This window comes from Scyliorhinus torazame, chromosome 2 (genome assembly GCF_047496885.1).
Source record: "Scyliorhinus torazame isolate Kashiwa2021f chromosome 2, sScyTor2.1, whole genome shotgun sequence".
Classification (NCBI taxonomy): Eukaryota; Metazoa; Chordata; class Chondrichthyes; order Carcharhiniformes; family Scyliorhinidae; genus Scyliorhinus; species Scyliorhinus torazame.
Window position 1 is genome coordinate 133,275,636 of NC_092708.1, and position 15,230 is coordinate 133,290,865.

At 48.4% G+C, this 15,230-nt stretch overlaps 1 protein-coding gene across 6 annotated transcripts in view; it reads right to left on the minus strand.

Annotated features, from left to right (window-relative positions):
* The window catches only part of sestd1 (SEC14 and spectrin domains 1), a 275,430-nt gene that overhangs the window by 204,745 nt on the left and 55,455 nt on the right, over positions 1 to 15,230 (minus strand). For all 6 annotated transcript variants that reach the window (XM_072477346.1, XM_072477354.1, XM_072477310.1 and 3 more), the window contains exon 4: positions 1,833 to 1,941. In XM_072477346.1, the coding sequence (XP_072333447.1) occupies positions 1,833 to 1,941 (109 nt within the window). The remainder of the gene's footprint in view (positions 1 to 1,832; positions 1,942 to 15,230) is intronic.

Here is a 15,230-nt window from a genome sequence, read left to right on the forward strand (position 1 = left end):
AACCGAGCATTTGAGACCTTCTACCGAGGGCCCGCCCTAACAGCCTGATGGGGACACGGGAAACAGTTCCTCGACGGGCTGAATATGCCAGTTGTGGGTGTGGACAGGCGGGAGGAACTGGAGCCACCTATAGATCTGGGAGAAATCATGGAGACATCAGCTCCAAGCAAGCAGGGAAGGCGCCGGGACCCGATGGGTTCCCGACGGACATCTATAAAGAATTTGCACCGGCCCTGGCCCCACATCTAAGGGATATGCTCGCAGATTCGCTAGCAAGTGGCACCTTGCCTCCTACACTAGCACAGATCCGCAAAGGTCCTGGCACCCCCGCGCCCCCCGCCTGGAACCTGACAAGCCTGGTGGAGGAAGTCACAAAGGACCCGCAAAGCAGGGAATGTGCAGACGGTCAAAATGAACGTGCTGTCGCGGTTCTTCTTCCTGTTTCGATCCATACCGATCTTCATCCCCAAGGTCTTCTTCCAAAACGGAGACAGCTTAATCATGGCGTTTGTGTGCGGGGTAAGAATCCAAGGGTCCCCAAACCAACACTGCAAAGGAAAAAAATTAAGGGTGGCGTGGCACTACCAAATCTGCAGTACTACCACTGGAAAGCAAAGGCAGAAAGTGAGGGTTTGGTACACAGACCCAAATTGGAGTGGGTGCGGTTGGAGGAGACCTCCTGCAGGGGGACAACCATTTGGCCCTAGCCACGGCAGCACTCCCATCCTTCCGACAAAATACACATCCAGTCAGTGGTATTGTCACACTGAAAACGTGGAACTACTTGAGGCAACACTTCGGACTGACCATGTCCCCATGGCCCCCATCTGCGGAAAACAGCTAAAATCTGCTAGACGCCACCTTTATAAAATGGAGACAGGATGGGGGAATGCTGACAGTTAGGGACTTCTACATTGGAAACAGACTAGCGACATTGAGCAAACTGACGGAGGAATGGGAACTTAAAATAAATAACCTTTTATTGTCACAAGTAGGCTTACATTAACACTGCACTGAAGTTACTGAGAAAAGCCTCTAATCGTCACATTCCGGCGCCTGTTCAGGTACACAAGGGAGAATTCAGAATTCTCAGCTGGTACGGGAATTGAACCCACGCAGCTGGCCTTGTTTTGCATCACAAACCAGCTGTCTAGCCCACTGAGCTAAACCAGCCCCTCCTGACAGGACAAGAAATGAGGCATTTATAAATAAAACACTTCCTCCGCAAAGAAACAGTAGGATATCCCAGGCCCCAGAGATCACACTATTAGAAGATCTGATTAATATCGACAGTAAAGAAGGGGGAACTCTGTGGGAAAATATATAGACAGCTACTGGACAGGGCCCGAATGCCATCAGTTGAGACCAGACAGAAATGAGGGGACGAACTGGGGACAGAAGTGGGTTGGGGACTCTGGAGCGAAGTACTGAGCAGGGCCAATTCCACCTCCTCCTGCGCAAGGCTCAGCCTCATGCAGTTCAAAGTGGTGCACAGAGCACACCTGACCAGAACCCAAATGAGCAGGTTCTTCCCGTAGGTGGAGGACAAATATGAACGGTGCCAGAGAGATCCGGCCAACCACAACCACAAAGCTTTAACAAAGGGTCATCTGGACTCGAAACGTTAGCTCTTTTCTTTCCCTACAGATGCTGCCAGACCTGCTGAGATTTTCCCTTTGGGTTCAGGTTCCAGCATCCGCAGTAATTTGCTTTTATCCAAAGACAAAACAGACTCAGCTGACAAAAGGTTAATCGTCAATAGTGGTAACAATTTGTACAAATATAATCGCATTTTTAAAAATATAGCTAGAATGCATAAATAGAAGAATCACCTTGGAATGCTGAGCAAATAATCCAAAGTGACACTCAGCTCATCCATGTTTGTTTGGTCTGAGCATAATGGAATTGTCAGGATAAGACCACTTCTTCTGTCCTTGCCTCCTAAAAAGGAGACAATAATTTTTGTCAGCACATTGTCATTGTGAAATCAATCTAAAATCTCATCACAACATTGGACATTGGACACTCAAACCCTTGGTAAGCACAGTGTGATTTTCAATGACAAAGTCAGTGTTCTGTATTTAAATGCCACCCAGCACATTTTAACAAATGCAAAAGAAAGCTACCACCTCCCCCCAACCTCAAGTCCAAATATTGCATTAACCTTGCAACTAGTACTATTCCCATTTACCAACATTCATTCATTGTTTGTTTTTGAATTCTTCATCATTTCTTAGTGTCTGTCTTCCTTATTTATAAATATTTCCATTGTGATTGAACCTATATGGACTGTAGTAGCTCTGAATTTATCCAATTCTGTTCAATGATTACAAATTTTTCCACAAGAACAAACTGAAATATTTTCAATAGGCAATAGCACATTTGATGTAACTTGTACAGCAACAAAAACTCTTATATTTATCTAACACCTTTACATGTTATTACAACCAGGTTAGCAACGTGAACTGACTTCGCTCTGTCCCACTGATTGTAAAAACCTGATCAATCAAAAAGTAAAGCCAGCAAAAAAGAAAATCAGAGTGCCCAGATGCTTGATTGCAGCTGAAGGGTGCTTGTTTGCAGCTGAAGGATCCAATGTCCACAGTAGCTAGTAGTTCTTGGGGCTTCTCACTGGAGACAGTGGTATTAATTAGGAATTCCTTTTTCAGAACTTAGTTTCCAGCAATGGGGTGTTTCCTGGGTTTTTCAAATCTCAAACAGCATAGCTTTGAAGAGAGATGGCGTAAGGCTGTTGCTCTGTGGCAGTCTCTCTGACCATCCAAAATCCCAGTATCTTTACTTTACAGGCAAGAGCTGGATCACATGACCTTCCTGAGAGCTTCATGGACACAGCGGTCGTGTTACCCAGCAGCATAGAGTGGCTTCAACGTGAAATTCCATTGAAAAGCGGCGGGAAGACAGAATCCCGCCGCAAACGAATGACGCGCCACCAGGAAACACACGGCTGGGGAACCGGAGAATCCAGCCCACTATCACCAGAAAAACAGCTTGTGACCTTTACAAGTACAACATAGTAGCTGGTAGCTGCTGCACATCAATGCCCTTTGCTTAGCAAAAGTGTTCTTTTCAAAAAAGGTTCAATACATATGTATGCCCAGCTGATGACATTATATATTAATGTTTCATATAACACTGCTGCATAACAACGTAATGAAACCTATGTGCTTCACAGGAGCATTATAAATCAAAGTATGACACTGAGCCACATAAGGAGAAACTAAGCAGAAAACCAAAAGCTTGCGTAGGAGTATCTTAAAGGAGGAATGCGAGGAAGAGATGTGAATAAATGTAGGGAGGTTATTTCAGAGCTAGGAGCCTCACAAAATGAAGACATCGCCACCAATGGCAGAATGCACAAGAGGCCAGGTTAGAGCAGAGACCAAAAAAACAGCTTCAGTCTTCCCAATTTTTAACTGGAGAAAATATTTTCTCATCCAGTACCGGATGTTGATTAAGAAGTCAGATGGCTGGAGCAGGGAGAAATATTTAATACATGGTGTGATTTTCAAGACTTTGCCAGAATGGAGATACAGAGCTTCCAAGAAAGCCGGCTTCCACATTGCTGGAGGAGGCGCTGATGACAGGGGGACTGCAGAAGGGGGTAGTATCGGTGGTTTACGGGGCTATTTTGGAAGAGGAGTGGGCGCCGCTGGAAGGGATCAAGGCAAAGTGGGAGGAAGAGTTGGGAGAGATATATAGAGGAGGGGTTCTGGTGTGAGGTGCTCCGGAGGATGAACACCTCCACCTCGTGTGCGAGGTTGGGACTTATGCAGCTGAAGGTGGTATATAGAGCTCACCTTACAAGGGCGAGGATGAGCCGGCTTTGTGAGGGGGTAGAAGATGTGTGTGAACGTTGAGAGGGGGGGCCTCACTAACCACGTTCATGTGTTTTGGTCTGTCCAAAGCTGAAGGATTGCTGGAAGGAGGTTTTTAGTGTAATCGCTAAAGTGGTGCACGTGAAACTGGACCCGGGCCCTCGGGAGGCCATATTCGGGATGTCGGACCAGCCGGAGTTGGAAACGGGTGTGGATGCAGATGTTGTAGCCTTCGTCTCATTGATGGCCCGAAGGCAGATCCTGTTAGGGTGGAGATCAACCTTTCCATCCTGCGCCCTGTCGTGATGGGAGGACCTGCTGGAATTCTTGACTCTTGAGACAGTCAAATTTGAACTGAGGGAGGGATGGAGGGATTCTACAACTTATGGCCGTTATTCATTCTGCACTTTCGCGAATTGGATTACATCGAACATTAGGGGTGGTGGGGTGGGGGCCTTTATGTGATAATGGTGTCTATGGGTGATTCCTGATTCCTTTTTGTCATTTGTTTATGTTAACATGCGGGTTAATGTTTGGGGGTTTGGTGGGAGGATGGGATCATTGTTATTGATATGGGGATTGACATTGTATTCGTTACTGATTATTGTTTATCGTTGGGTGTAAATTTGGGAGAAAATGTGAAAAAGGAGAATAAAAATATTTTGAAAAAAAAAGAAGTCAGATAATTCAGCAGCAGTGGAGGAGTCAAGAGAGATGGTGGCATAGCATAGCTGGGTGTCGCCCACATACATATAACTAACTGTGTGCTTCTGGATGATGGGGTGGATCAGATGGCCATTGAGGGGCAGCAGGTAAATCAGAAATAGAAGCGGGCCAAGGACAAATCAATGAGAGACACCAGAGGTAACAGGAACAGAGAAGGAAGAGAGGCTACTGCAAGTAATGTTTTGGCCGTGACTAGGTAGATAAGACTGGAACCAACTGATAGTCTCACCCAGCTGGATGACAATTGAGGTGTTGGAGGGGGAAGGTGTTGTCAACTATGGTAAAGGTGCATATAGGTAAAGAAGGATGAAAATGGAAAGTTTACCTTTGCCATCATCACATACAATGTCATTTTTGACTTTGATTCAAGCTGTTTTCAAAAGTGTGGCAGAGGAACCTGAATGAAGGACTTCAAACAGAGTTCTGGGAAATCTGAGAGGCAATCATGCGTTCAATAACTTGAGACGAATAGGAGGTTGGAGATGGGACAGTAGTTTATGGGATGGTGGGGTCACGGTATTTTTTGAGTATTGGAAGGTGTTGGTAGATTTAAAGGAAAGAAAACACGTGACACAGATTTTCCATTCTTGGGTTTCCCCACCGACACTCAAGTCGGCAGAGAATCCATTCCCACTAATGCAGGAAGTCCTGTCTCAGAAATTGTGTAGTCCCAGCAGCACTACTGGGGAAGTAGCTACTACTGGGACTACAAGCAGTCCTCAGAATGAAAATGCCGGAGCCCATAGGACAATGTTAAGTCTGGGATGTAGTGATGGGGAGGGGAGGGGCGGAAGGCCCAGGAGTGGAGGTAGTGATTTTCAGGATAGGCGGGGAAAAAACAGCCAGCAAACCTTTGAGGTGCAGTGGTTGATCTCAAAAGGAGGCCAGTATTGGAGACATCGCCACACCTATGTCAACCCCGCTGGCCCCAACCCGAGATCCAAGCAAAATCAAGGCCAAGAAATGACACTTTATTGACCAATTAAGGACCTCATTTGAGGCAAGGGCAGGCTACCTGCAATTTTACGGTAGACAGCAGAAAGGCTATCCAGGCCCACCCATGCCTGCAAACCCACCAGTTCAGGGTCAACAAAATTCTGCCCAGGAGGAGAGAGAACACCACTTACATGGGGGACAAGAGGCGATGTTGGGTGATCAGCATGTTAGTGCAAATAAGATCAAGGCAACAGAAGATGGGTCTCGAGAACAAGATGAGTTCAACGCAGGGGATGAGGTGAGAAAGATCAGGTATAGGGGAGGGGACAGCATTAAAGGAGGTTTAGCCATGTGTACAAATGGAAGGGAGGAACATGTGTCATGTGAGATTACCCTTTAGGAAATGGGTGTTTAAGAAATGTACCTTTAAGAAATGGAGCTGCTCATGTTACTGGAGTGATGTCAGTGTGGGTGGAGCTGAGCTCCACTTCTGCTTTTTTAGTTTCAGTTTGAGAAAGCTTGGGTGCGTCTGTGAGCTGCACTGCCGCTGATCTTTGCCATGAAGGACTACCTCTTAATCATTTGGTGAATTCAGAAGAATTATAAATGTTTTCAGTCTTGAATGTAAACCCTAATGTGCTCCTGTTTGGAGGTTTGTTAAGTTTTTGGATGTTAAAAGAACAGCCTACAGATTACTTAGTGTTTTATTCTTTGGGGAGTGTATTTGAATTAATAGTTGCTAAGAGATTCACGGTTTGTTTTAAAAAGGTTAACTTGAGTTCATAGAATAAACATAGTTTTGTTTTAAAAACCACTGGTCCATTTTCTGCTGTATCATACCTGAAGAGTAAGCCGTGTGCTCCCCATACCACAATCTATTAAAAGTTGTGGGTCAGGTGAACTCCATGATTCACTTTGGGATTCTCTAAATCTTGGCCCATAACACATGGCAGAGGCAGGTGATTAGATTGTCTTAGTGACAAGGTTATCTAGAAACTCTTTGTATTTATTGTTGGAGGTGAGTGTGGATTCCAGGATGATCCGGTCGAGAGCGGATGTGTTTTAAGTGGTCCAGTCAGATCATGAGGTGGATGTCTAAACCAGCTGTCTGCCAAATAAAGTCTGAGACCTTCAGACATAAGTAAGCAGGATGAGGGCTGTGAACTGAAAAATTTGAACTCACACCCAAGATTAACTAATGTTTTGAAGTTTGCAGCATGACTTGATTAGTTGAAGTCCAATCCTTGGGAGTAATGGGTATACAGAAGAGAATTGAAAAATGAAATGAAATGAAAATCGCGTGTTGTCACAAGTAGGCATCAAATGAAGTTACTGTGAAAAGCCCCTAGTCGCCACATTCCGGCGCCTGTTCAGGGAGGCTGGTACGGGAATTGAACCGTGCTGCTGGCTTGCCTTGGTCTGTTTTCAAAGCCCTGTGCTAAACCAGCCCCTGAATTCAAAACGAATGATCACTAAATTGCTGATTGCACTGAAATAAGCCACAAGAATCACTGTTATGAGAAATTGGGGAGGAAATCCATTTGTGCAGCTAAAAAATGCTTTAATTTGATCTAGTCTTCAATCCTGAGAATGCTCAGTTTGATGTATGTATAATTTCACACACAAAATAAATTTTAATGGTCAAGTGGTGCATATACTCAGGAAGTAGGACAATATGGTGCCTCTCCAATCTCTCTGTTGTCTTCCTATTGCTGACATTTATTCTATCTCGTTTCATTTCTTTAATGTTTCATCCTCCTCCTTTCGGATGGAGGGTGGCACAGAAAGAAAACACAGCCAGCTCCAGCCCCCTCTTTTACCCATTTCACTTGGTGACATGATTCCTTTCAAAAGATATTGTCTGTCTACTTCGCTCACTGCTTGTCTCTCAGAAATGCTAGCAATTAGAATATTTTCTTGCCATTAACAAAACTAAAGTGAGATAATTACAGGTTTTCTGTTGGTTTCAAAATTCAACCCAAAGAATTACCATGCCGACAGACTCTCTTACATTTGTACATTTTCTGATGAATGGATTATAAAAACAGAAGCTAGAACAGGTAGATTTTTCTTGCATAAACATATTCTCTGCGTTAAAAATGCCCCCAAGGGACTTCCGTTGGCAGTGTTGTGTTGAGCGGAGGCACATCAGGTGGCTCTCCTCCCAATCGGACCCAAGATAGCCATTTTTGGCTCACAAAGCCACCCATAGCTTCGCCAAACCCAGAAGGTAGTAACAGCGAGGAAGTAGAAGGGAAGATGCCGACAAATGGTAGCTGAAAGAGCCTGCGAGAAGGCAGATGCGGTGGTAAGGAGCAGGAGCAACAAGGGGATGGACCAGCGGACCCACGAGGCAAGGCGGAGGTCCCAGCGAAGCAAGAGAGGGGGTGACCGGTGACCCGAACGGCGGAACAGGCAGCGGCACCCCCCCCACCACCACACACTGGGGGATGGATGGATGACAAAAGAAGCTGCCCGCCATGAGGGAGGCGATTAAAATGGAGTTCCAGGTGGTGGTGAAAGAGGTGGTGATGACCACCCTCCAGCACAAGATAGACGGCCTGGGAAGGAAGGTGGAAGCCCAGGAAAAGACGTTCCTGGACCTGGAAAAGGCATCAACTGACCAGAGTGACAGGATCGTGGCTCTGGAGAACAAAGTGGAAGAGGCTGGTGGTTGCCCAAGGGAACTTGAAGGGGAACGTCGAGGACCATGAAAACCGGTCCCGACAACAGAATGTCCGTATTGTGGGACTGCCAGAGGGTGTTGAGGGAAGGGACCCAATGGCCTACACCACCCAAATGCTGAACAACCTAGTCGGAAGGAACGGCTTCCCCAGCCCCCCAGAAGGTCGCTCCGAGAGCAGCCGAGAGCGATAATCGCGAAGCTACACTGGTACCAGGACTGGGAAAAGATCTTGAGGTGGGCCTGACAGACAAAGTCGTGCTCATGGGAAAGACACAGAATTAGAGAGTATCAGGACATTGGGGCAGACATTGCAAAAATGAGAGCTGAATTTAATAAGGCAAAATCGGCACTCGATAAGAACGGGGTGAAGTTCGGCATGTTGTTCCCGGCCAGATTCTGGGCAACGCACATGGGGAAAAGACAGCAGAAGCAGGCTGGTAGCAGAACAAAAAGAGGCTAACCGAGCATTCAAGCCCTTCTACCGAGGGCTGTACATCTCCAGGCCCCCCGACGTGGGGATGAAACAGTTCCTCAACAGACTTGAAATACCAGTTGTGGGGGAGGACAGACTGGGAGAGCTCGAAGCACCAATAGATCTGGGAGAAATCATGCAAGCGGAGAAGGCGCCGGGACCAGGCGGCTTCCCAGCGGACTTCTATAAAAAATTTGCACCGGCCCTGGCCCCACATCTAAGGAACATGTTCGCAGACTCGCTGACAAGGGGCACTTTGCCTTCGACAATAGCGCAGGCCACAATTTCATTGATACCCAAAAAAGTCAAAGACGCAACGGAATGTGGATCATTTCGACCCATTTCGCTGCTAAAAATGGATGCGAAAATACTCGCATAGGTCCTGGCTAAAAGGCTGGAGAACTGTGTACCAAAGGTAGTTGCTGAGGACCAAACGGGCTTTGTCAAGGGGAAGTAGCGCACTGCGAACATCAGGCGGCTGTTGAATGTAATAATGACCTACCCTGGGGAGAGAACACCAGAGGTGATCATCTCCCTGGACGCAGAAAAGGTCTTCAACAGAGTTGAATGGAAGTGCCTCCTCGAGGTATTGGAACAGTTTGGGCTAGGAGCAGGATTCACTGCCTGGGTGAGACTCCTGTACGATGCTCTCAGGGCGAGCGTTTGAACCAACACCACCAGCTCGGAATACTTCCAGCTACAAAGAGGCACAAGGCAGGGATGCCCATTGTGTCTTTTATGTTTGCCCTATTATGTATTTTCCTTTAATGTACGGAATGATCTGTTTGAGCTGCACGCAGAACAATACTTTGCACTGTACCTCGGTATACGTGACAATAAACCAATCCAATCCAATACACTATTGTTCGCATCCTTCCTCACACCAAGTCCTGCACCCTTCAGACCTGCAATCACAGAACTATCCAGGCCCCTGGATCGCTTATTTTACAACTCTAATTTTTTTTCTTAAAAAGATACTTTATTCCAAACACAAGCAATATCAAACTCTGTCTTGCTCTCATAAATATGGTAACTGGCATTTAAACTTCTGCCTGCTCCCTCCACATCCCACCACCATCACAAGATGTTGACAGTGTGGAGCTCAACATTAGTGTTGTTGAAGGTTGGAGGGCAATAAGCCTTTCCTCATTGGTAATGGTACTCGCACTTGTGTGACAAGTGACCATGTTATTTGCCACTTATTACTTGAAGCAGGGACTTCAACCAAATCTTGCTGAAAGCTGGCATAAGTTTTTCCCTTATCAAAGAGATTTTGATTGGGCGGTGGCCATGGAGATACAGCGAGCGGAGCTTTCCACTGTACAAAACAGGGCTTGGCCACACGTTCCCGTTCAGGCCCCTTATTCAATACGTGTTGCATTCAGCGCGCGTCGCTTTAAATAGCAATGTGTTTCTCGGCACTGCAAGCACTGGAAACACGCTCGCTAGGGGACTTTGTTCCCTTTTGGGAGAATCGCACCCTAATTAACTGCTTTTGCAGCACAATGCTAAATCCCTGAATGCCTGGCTCAAGAAAAATGTTTGAAGAAAAAAAAGATACCTTTCTTTAAGACAGAGACAAGACAAATATTAGCTTGCATATTCAACTTATGCATCCTCATTACCATGAATTGGCACTCGTATGTTACTAATTCTATTTATTTCTTGACCACTGTCCCGAATGTTATCAGCCGCAGCATACCCGTTATCTCAAAGTTGAGCTTCCGACCTCATATCCTTTCAATCACCAAGACGATCTGTTTCTACCTCCTGTTAACTGCATCCATCCCCAATCTTTCCTTAGCCAGTCTGCTGCTCTCACCTATTCCACAAATCTCTTGGCCAGTCTCATTGCTTCTTCCCATCATAATGTTAAGCTCATCTAATACACGGGCTACAAAGCGAAGCTGAGCAGAATCTCCGGCAGCAGTGCACCCCTCCCTGATGAACTCAACGCATTCTATGCTCAGTTCGAGGAGGAAACCATTAAACCGCTGTCGAGTGCCCCAGCAGCCCAGAACACCCATACCCACCATCATAGCTTCAGAAGTCAGATTGGCCTTCTTGAAAGTGAACCCTCGGAAGGAAACGGGCTCGTTGCTGACCATACGACCGTAGTGGGTCGGATCTCGAACAACGATGTGTCAGAATACAGGAGGGAGATAGAGGATCTAGTGGAGTGGTGCAAAGACAACAATCTCTCCCTCAACGTCAGCAAAACTAAAGAGCTGGTCATTGACTTCAGGAAGCAAAGCACTGTTCACACCCTTGTCAGCATCAACGAAGCCGAAAATGGAGATCATTGACAGCTTCAAATTCCTAGGTGTACACATCACCAGAAATCTGTCCTGGTCCACCCACGTCAATGCTACGACCAAGAAAGCACAACAGCACCTATACTTCCTCAGCAAACGAAGAAAACTAAGCATGTCTACATTGACTCTCACAGGAGCATCATAGAAAGCATCCTATCTGGCTGCATCACAGCCTGGTATGACAACTGCCCAAGACCGGAAGAAACTACAGAGAGTTGGGAACACTGCCCAGTTCATCACACAAAGCCGCCTCCCATCCATTGACTCTGTCTACACCTCCCGCTGCCTTGGGAAAGCGGGCAGCATAATCAAAGACCCCTCCCACCCGGCTTACTCACTCTTCCAACTTCTTCCATTGGGCAGGAGATACAGAAGTCTGAGAACACACACAAAACAGATTCAAAAACAGCTTCTCTCCTGCTGTTACCAGACTGATCTGATCTCTTCATACATCATCTCTACTGATCATACTCCTGTGTACTTCACCCGATGCCTGTGATTATGTATTTACATTATGTATTTTATGTTTGCCCTATTATGTATTTTCTTTTCATGTACGGAATTATCTGTTTGGGCTGCCCGCAGAACAATACTTTGCACTGTACCTCGGTACACGTGACAATAAACCAACCCAAACCAATACGCTACTGTTCGCATCTCCCTCACACCAAGCCGTGCACCCTTCAGACCTGCAATCGTAGAACTATCCAGGCCCCTGGTTCCTGAATCGATTATTTTACAACTCAAACTTTGTTTTTTGTTTTTTTAAAGATACTGGGCGCAATTCTCCGCTCCCGCGACTAAGTGCCCACGCCGTCATGAACACCGTCGAGGTTCACGACGGCGCGAAACGGCTCCGATCTCGACCGATTCAGAGCCCGAAAATGGGCTAGGATCGGGGCCGCGAGAAACTCGGGGGGCGTGTCGCTAAAGCAGCGTCGTCAGCGCGTGCCGGGCATTGGCGCCGCATAAAAGCTGCGCTGCGTCATCCGCCACCTAACTGCCGTCACTCGCGCATGCGCGGGTTGGCCGGCGCCAACACGCGCATGCGTGGTTGCCGTCCTCCCCGAGGCCGCCCCGCAAGAAGATGTCGGATGGATCTTGCGGGGCGGCGGAGGAAAGGAGGTCCTCCTTCAGAGAGGCCGGCCCGCCGATCAGTGGGCACGGATCGCGGGCCAGACTCCTTTTGAGTGCAACCCTGGTGAAAGAACCCCCCTCGCCCCCCCCACAGGCCACCCCCCCCCCCCCCCCCCCCCCCAGCGTTACCGCGCTGTTCCCGCCGGCAGCGACCAGGTGTGGATGGCGCCGGTGGGAAGCTGTCGCTTTGGGCAGGCCGCTTGGCCCATCCGGGTCGGAGAATAGCGGGTGTAGCGGAGAATCGCCATTTTGGGTGTCCCGGGCGATTCTCCGACCTGCGCCGCGCAGAACTCGACGGGGCCATTCCCACCGCTTGGGTGCGATGGCGTCGGACCGGCGTCGCAGGGAAAAATGGCGCGCTAGGCGATTCTCCAAACCGGCGCGGGAGCGGAGAATCGCGCCCACTTTATTCCAACATCAAATCTACATAATTTCAAAGCAAAGCATACAGATTGTACATTTTTCCCCTTTTAGTCCCCCCGTGACGAACAGCTCCTCAAAGATTACCATAAACAGCCTCCACACTACTGTGAAGCCCTCTACCGACCTGCTTACGGCAAATTTGATCTTCTCCAACCGGAGAAATTTATACCAGCTAAGCCGCAACGCCCTGTGGCATAACCGCCCTCCAATGCAAAAGAATCTGTCGCCGGGCAATCAGAGAGACGAAGGCCACAACATCAGCCCTCTTGTCCTCCAGCAGCTCCGGCACCCCAAAGATCTGCACCATAGGATCTGGTTTCACCCCAACCCGTAACTACTCTCGATAGGGTCCTGATCGCCGCCTCCCAGTAGCTCTCCAACCCCTCACAAACCCAGAACATGTGGGCATGATTCACCGGCCCCTACCTACATTTCTCATATTCATATGTTACCCCTGGAAAACGCCACTCATTCGAGCCCAAATCGTTTGGACCCTGTGCACCACTTTAAATGGCATCAAACTCATTCTTGCACAGCAGGAGGTTCAGTTCACTCATCGCATCACCTCACACCAGAATCCACATCCTATCTCTCTCCCCAGTGCCTCCTCCCACTTCCACTCCCCCTTTGTACCCTCTCCTGCAATTCCTCCAGCTCCGCAAACTTCCCCTCCGAGAACGGGCTGATCCACTCCAACCATTCCTCCCTCCACCGCCTATACATCCCATCAATTCGCCCTTCTCCTTGCCTTGGCTTAAATCTATGATTCTCACACAATGGCATCAGCACCGACATGTTCCCCAATTTAAAGTGCCTCCTCAATTAATTACAGATCCCCTCCTTACCTCTGCCTTTACAACAGAGTCCTCTTCACCCTCGGCACTTACCATCCAGATAAATTCTGAGATTAGCACATCCACCTTCCGGAAAAAGGCATTAGGGAGAAAAATCGGGAGGGACTGAAACACAAACAGAAACCTTGGCAGCACTTTCAACTTCACCACCTGCACGCTTCCCACCAATGTCAAATGCAGCGTATCTCACCTCTCAAGATTCCCCCTTGACCTCCTCCACCAATCCAATCAGGTTCCACCTATGCATTGTGGCCCACTCACACGTTACCTGGATCTCCACACCCTTGCCAACTTAATGGAAGAGTCCCCAGGTTCATCGCTCGGCATTCACCGGGAACACCTCGCTTTTCCCTACATTTAATTTGTAGTCCGAAAAAGCCCCAAACCTCTCCAACAAACCCTTGATTCTACCCATACTCTCCAGTGGGTCCGAAACAAACAGCAACAGGCCGTCCGCGTAAAGCGATACCCGGTGCTCCCTGTCCCCCACCCCACCGCCACAATCCCCCGCCATTCAGCCGAGGCCCGGAGTGCCATCACAAAGGGCTCAATGACCAATGCGAATAACAACTGTGGCAGCGGGTGTCCCTGCCTCGTCCCCCTATACAACCCGAAATACCCAGAGTTCATCTCATTCGTTCGCACATTTGCCATGGGGGACGCATACAGCAACCGGACCCATGCCACAAACCTCGGTCCAAACCCAAGCCTTCACAAAATCGTGAACAGATTTCACTCTACCCGGTCAAATGCCTTCTCCAGGACCATGGACACTCTCACCTCCAGCTTTCGCCCCTTGATGGAGTCATAATTATATTCGACAATCTCCAAATATTACTAGAGAGCTGCCTACCCTTCACAAAACCCGTTTAATCCTCAGAGACGACCTCTAACCCCTTGAGGCTACACGCCAACACCTTTGCATCCGTATCAGCAGTGAAATTAGACTGTAAGACCCACACTTCGATGGGTCCTTCCCCTTTTTCGGGAACAACGCAATTGCTTCTGCGCCAATGTAGCCAACAGCTCCCCCTTTTCCACCGCCTCACTAAACATGCCCAACAGGTAGCGGGGCCAGCTCCGTCGCAAGCTGCTTATAGAATTCCGCTGGGAAGCCATCCGTTCCCAGCACCTTTCCCGCCTGCATCTTGCCAATACCAGGACCTACCTCTTCTCCTCCAACTGCGGGAAATCCAGCCCATTCTGAAACCGCCCCAAATCCGCCCCCTCCCCCACCGCCTCGGCCCTGCAGAACCCCTCATAGAAAGCCTTAAAAACCTAATTTATCCTCTCTGGGTCCAACACCACACCTTGCCTCTCCGCCCTCACCTGAAGAACTTCCCTCAACATTGCCTGATGCCGCAGCTGGTGGACCAACATATAACTCGCCTTCTCCCCATACCCATACTGCAGTTCCCTCGCCCACCACAGCTGACACCCCGCCCTTGCCCTGCAACTTCTTTCTCTCTGCCAACAGATCCTTCGTGGGGCCGCCAAGCATCTCCTGTCCACCTCAATTATCCCATCCAATAACCACTGGGTGCTCCTCCCTCCTCTTCCTATCCTTATGGGACTTGAACAAAATAATTTTCTCCGATTCCATGTCACAATTTTCACCAGAGGCTTGGACCCCCCCCCCCACCCCGTGCCTTGCCTATTGTCCGCCGTCATCACCTTTAGGCTCTGCCCCCCCACCCACACTCTATACCGGGCCCGCCCAAGATGGCCCCCCACCCCGTCCACGACCAAACTCACCCTCCATAACTGCCACATCGCCTTCCACCCCACCCCATAAATACCAACTTGCAAAAAAGCATAAAACATTTGGTGATATAAAAACATGAA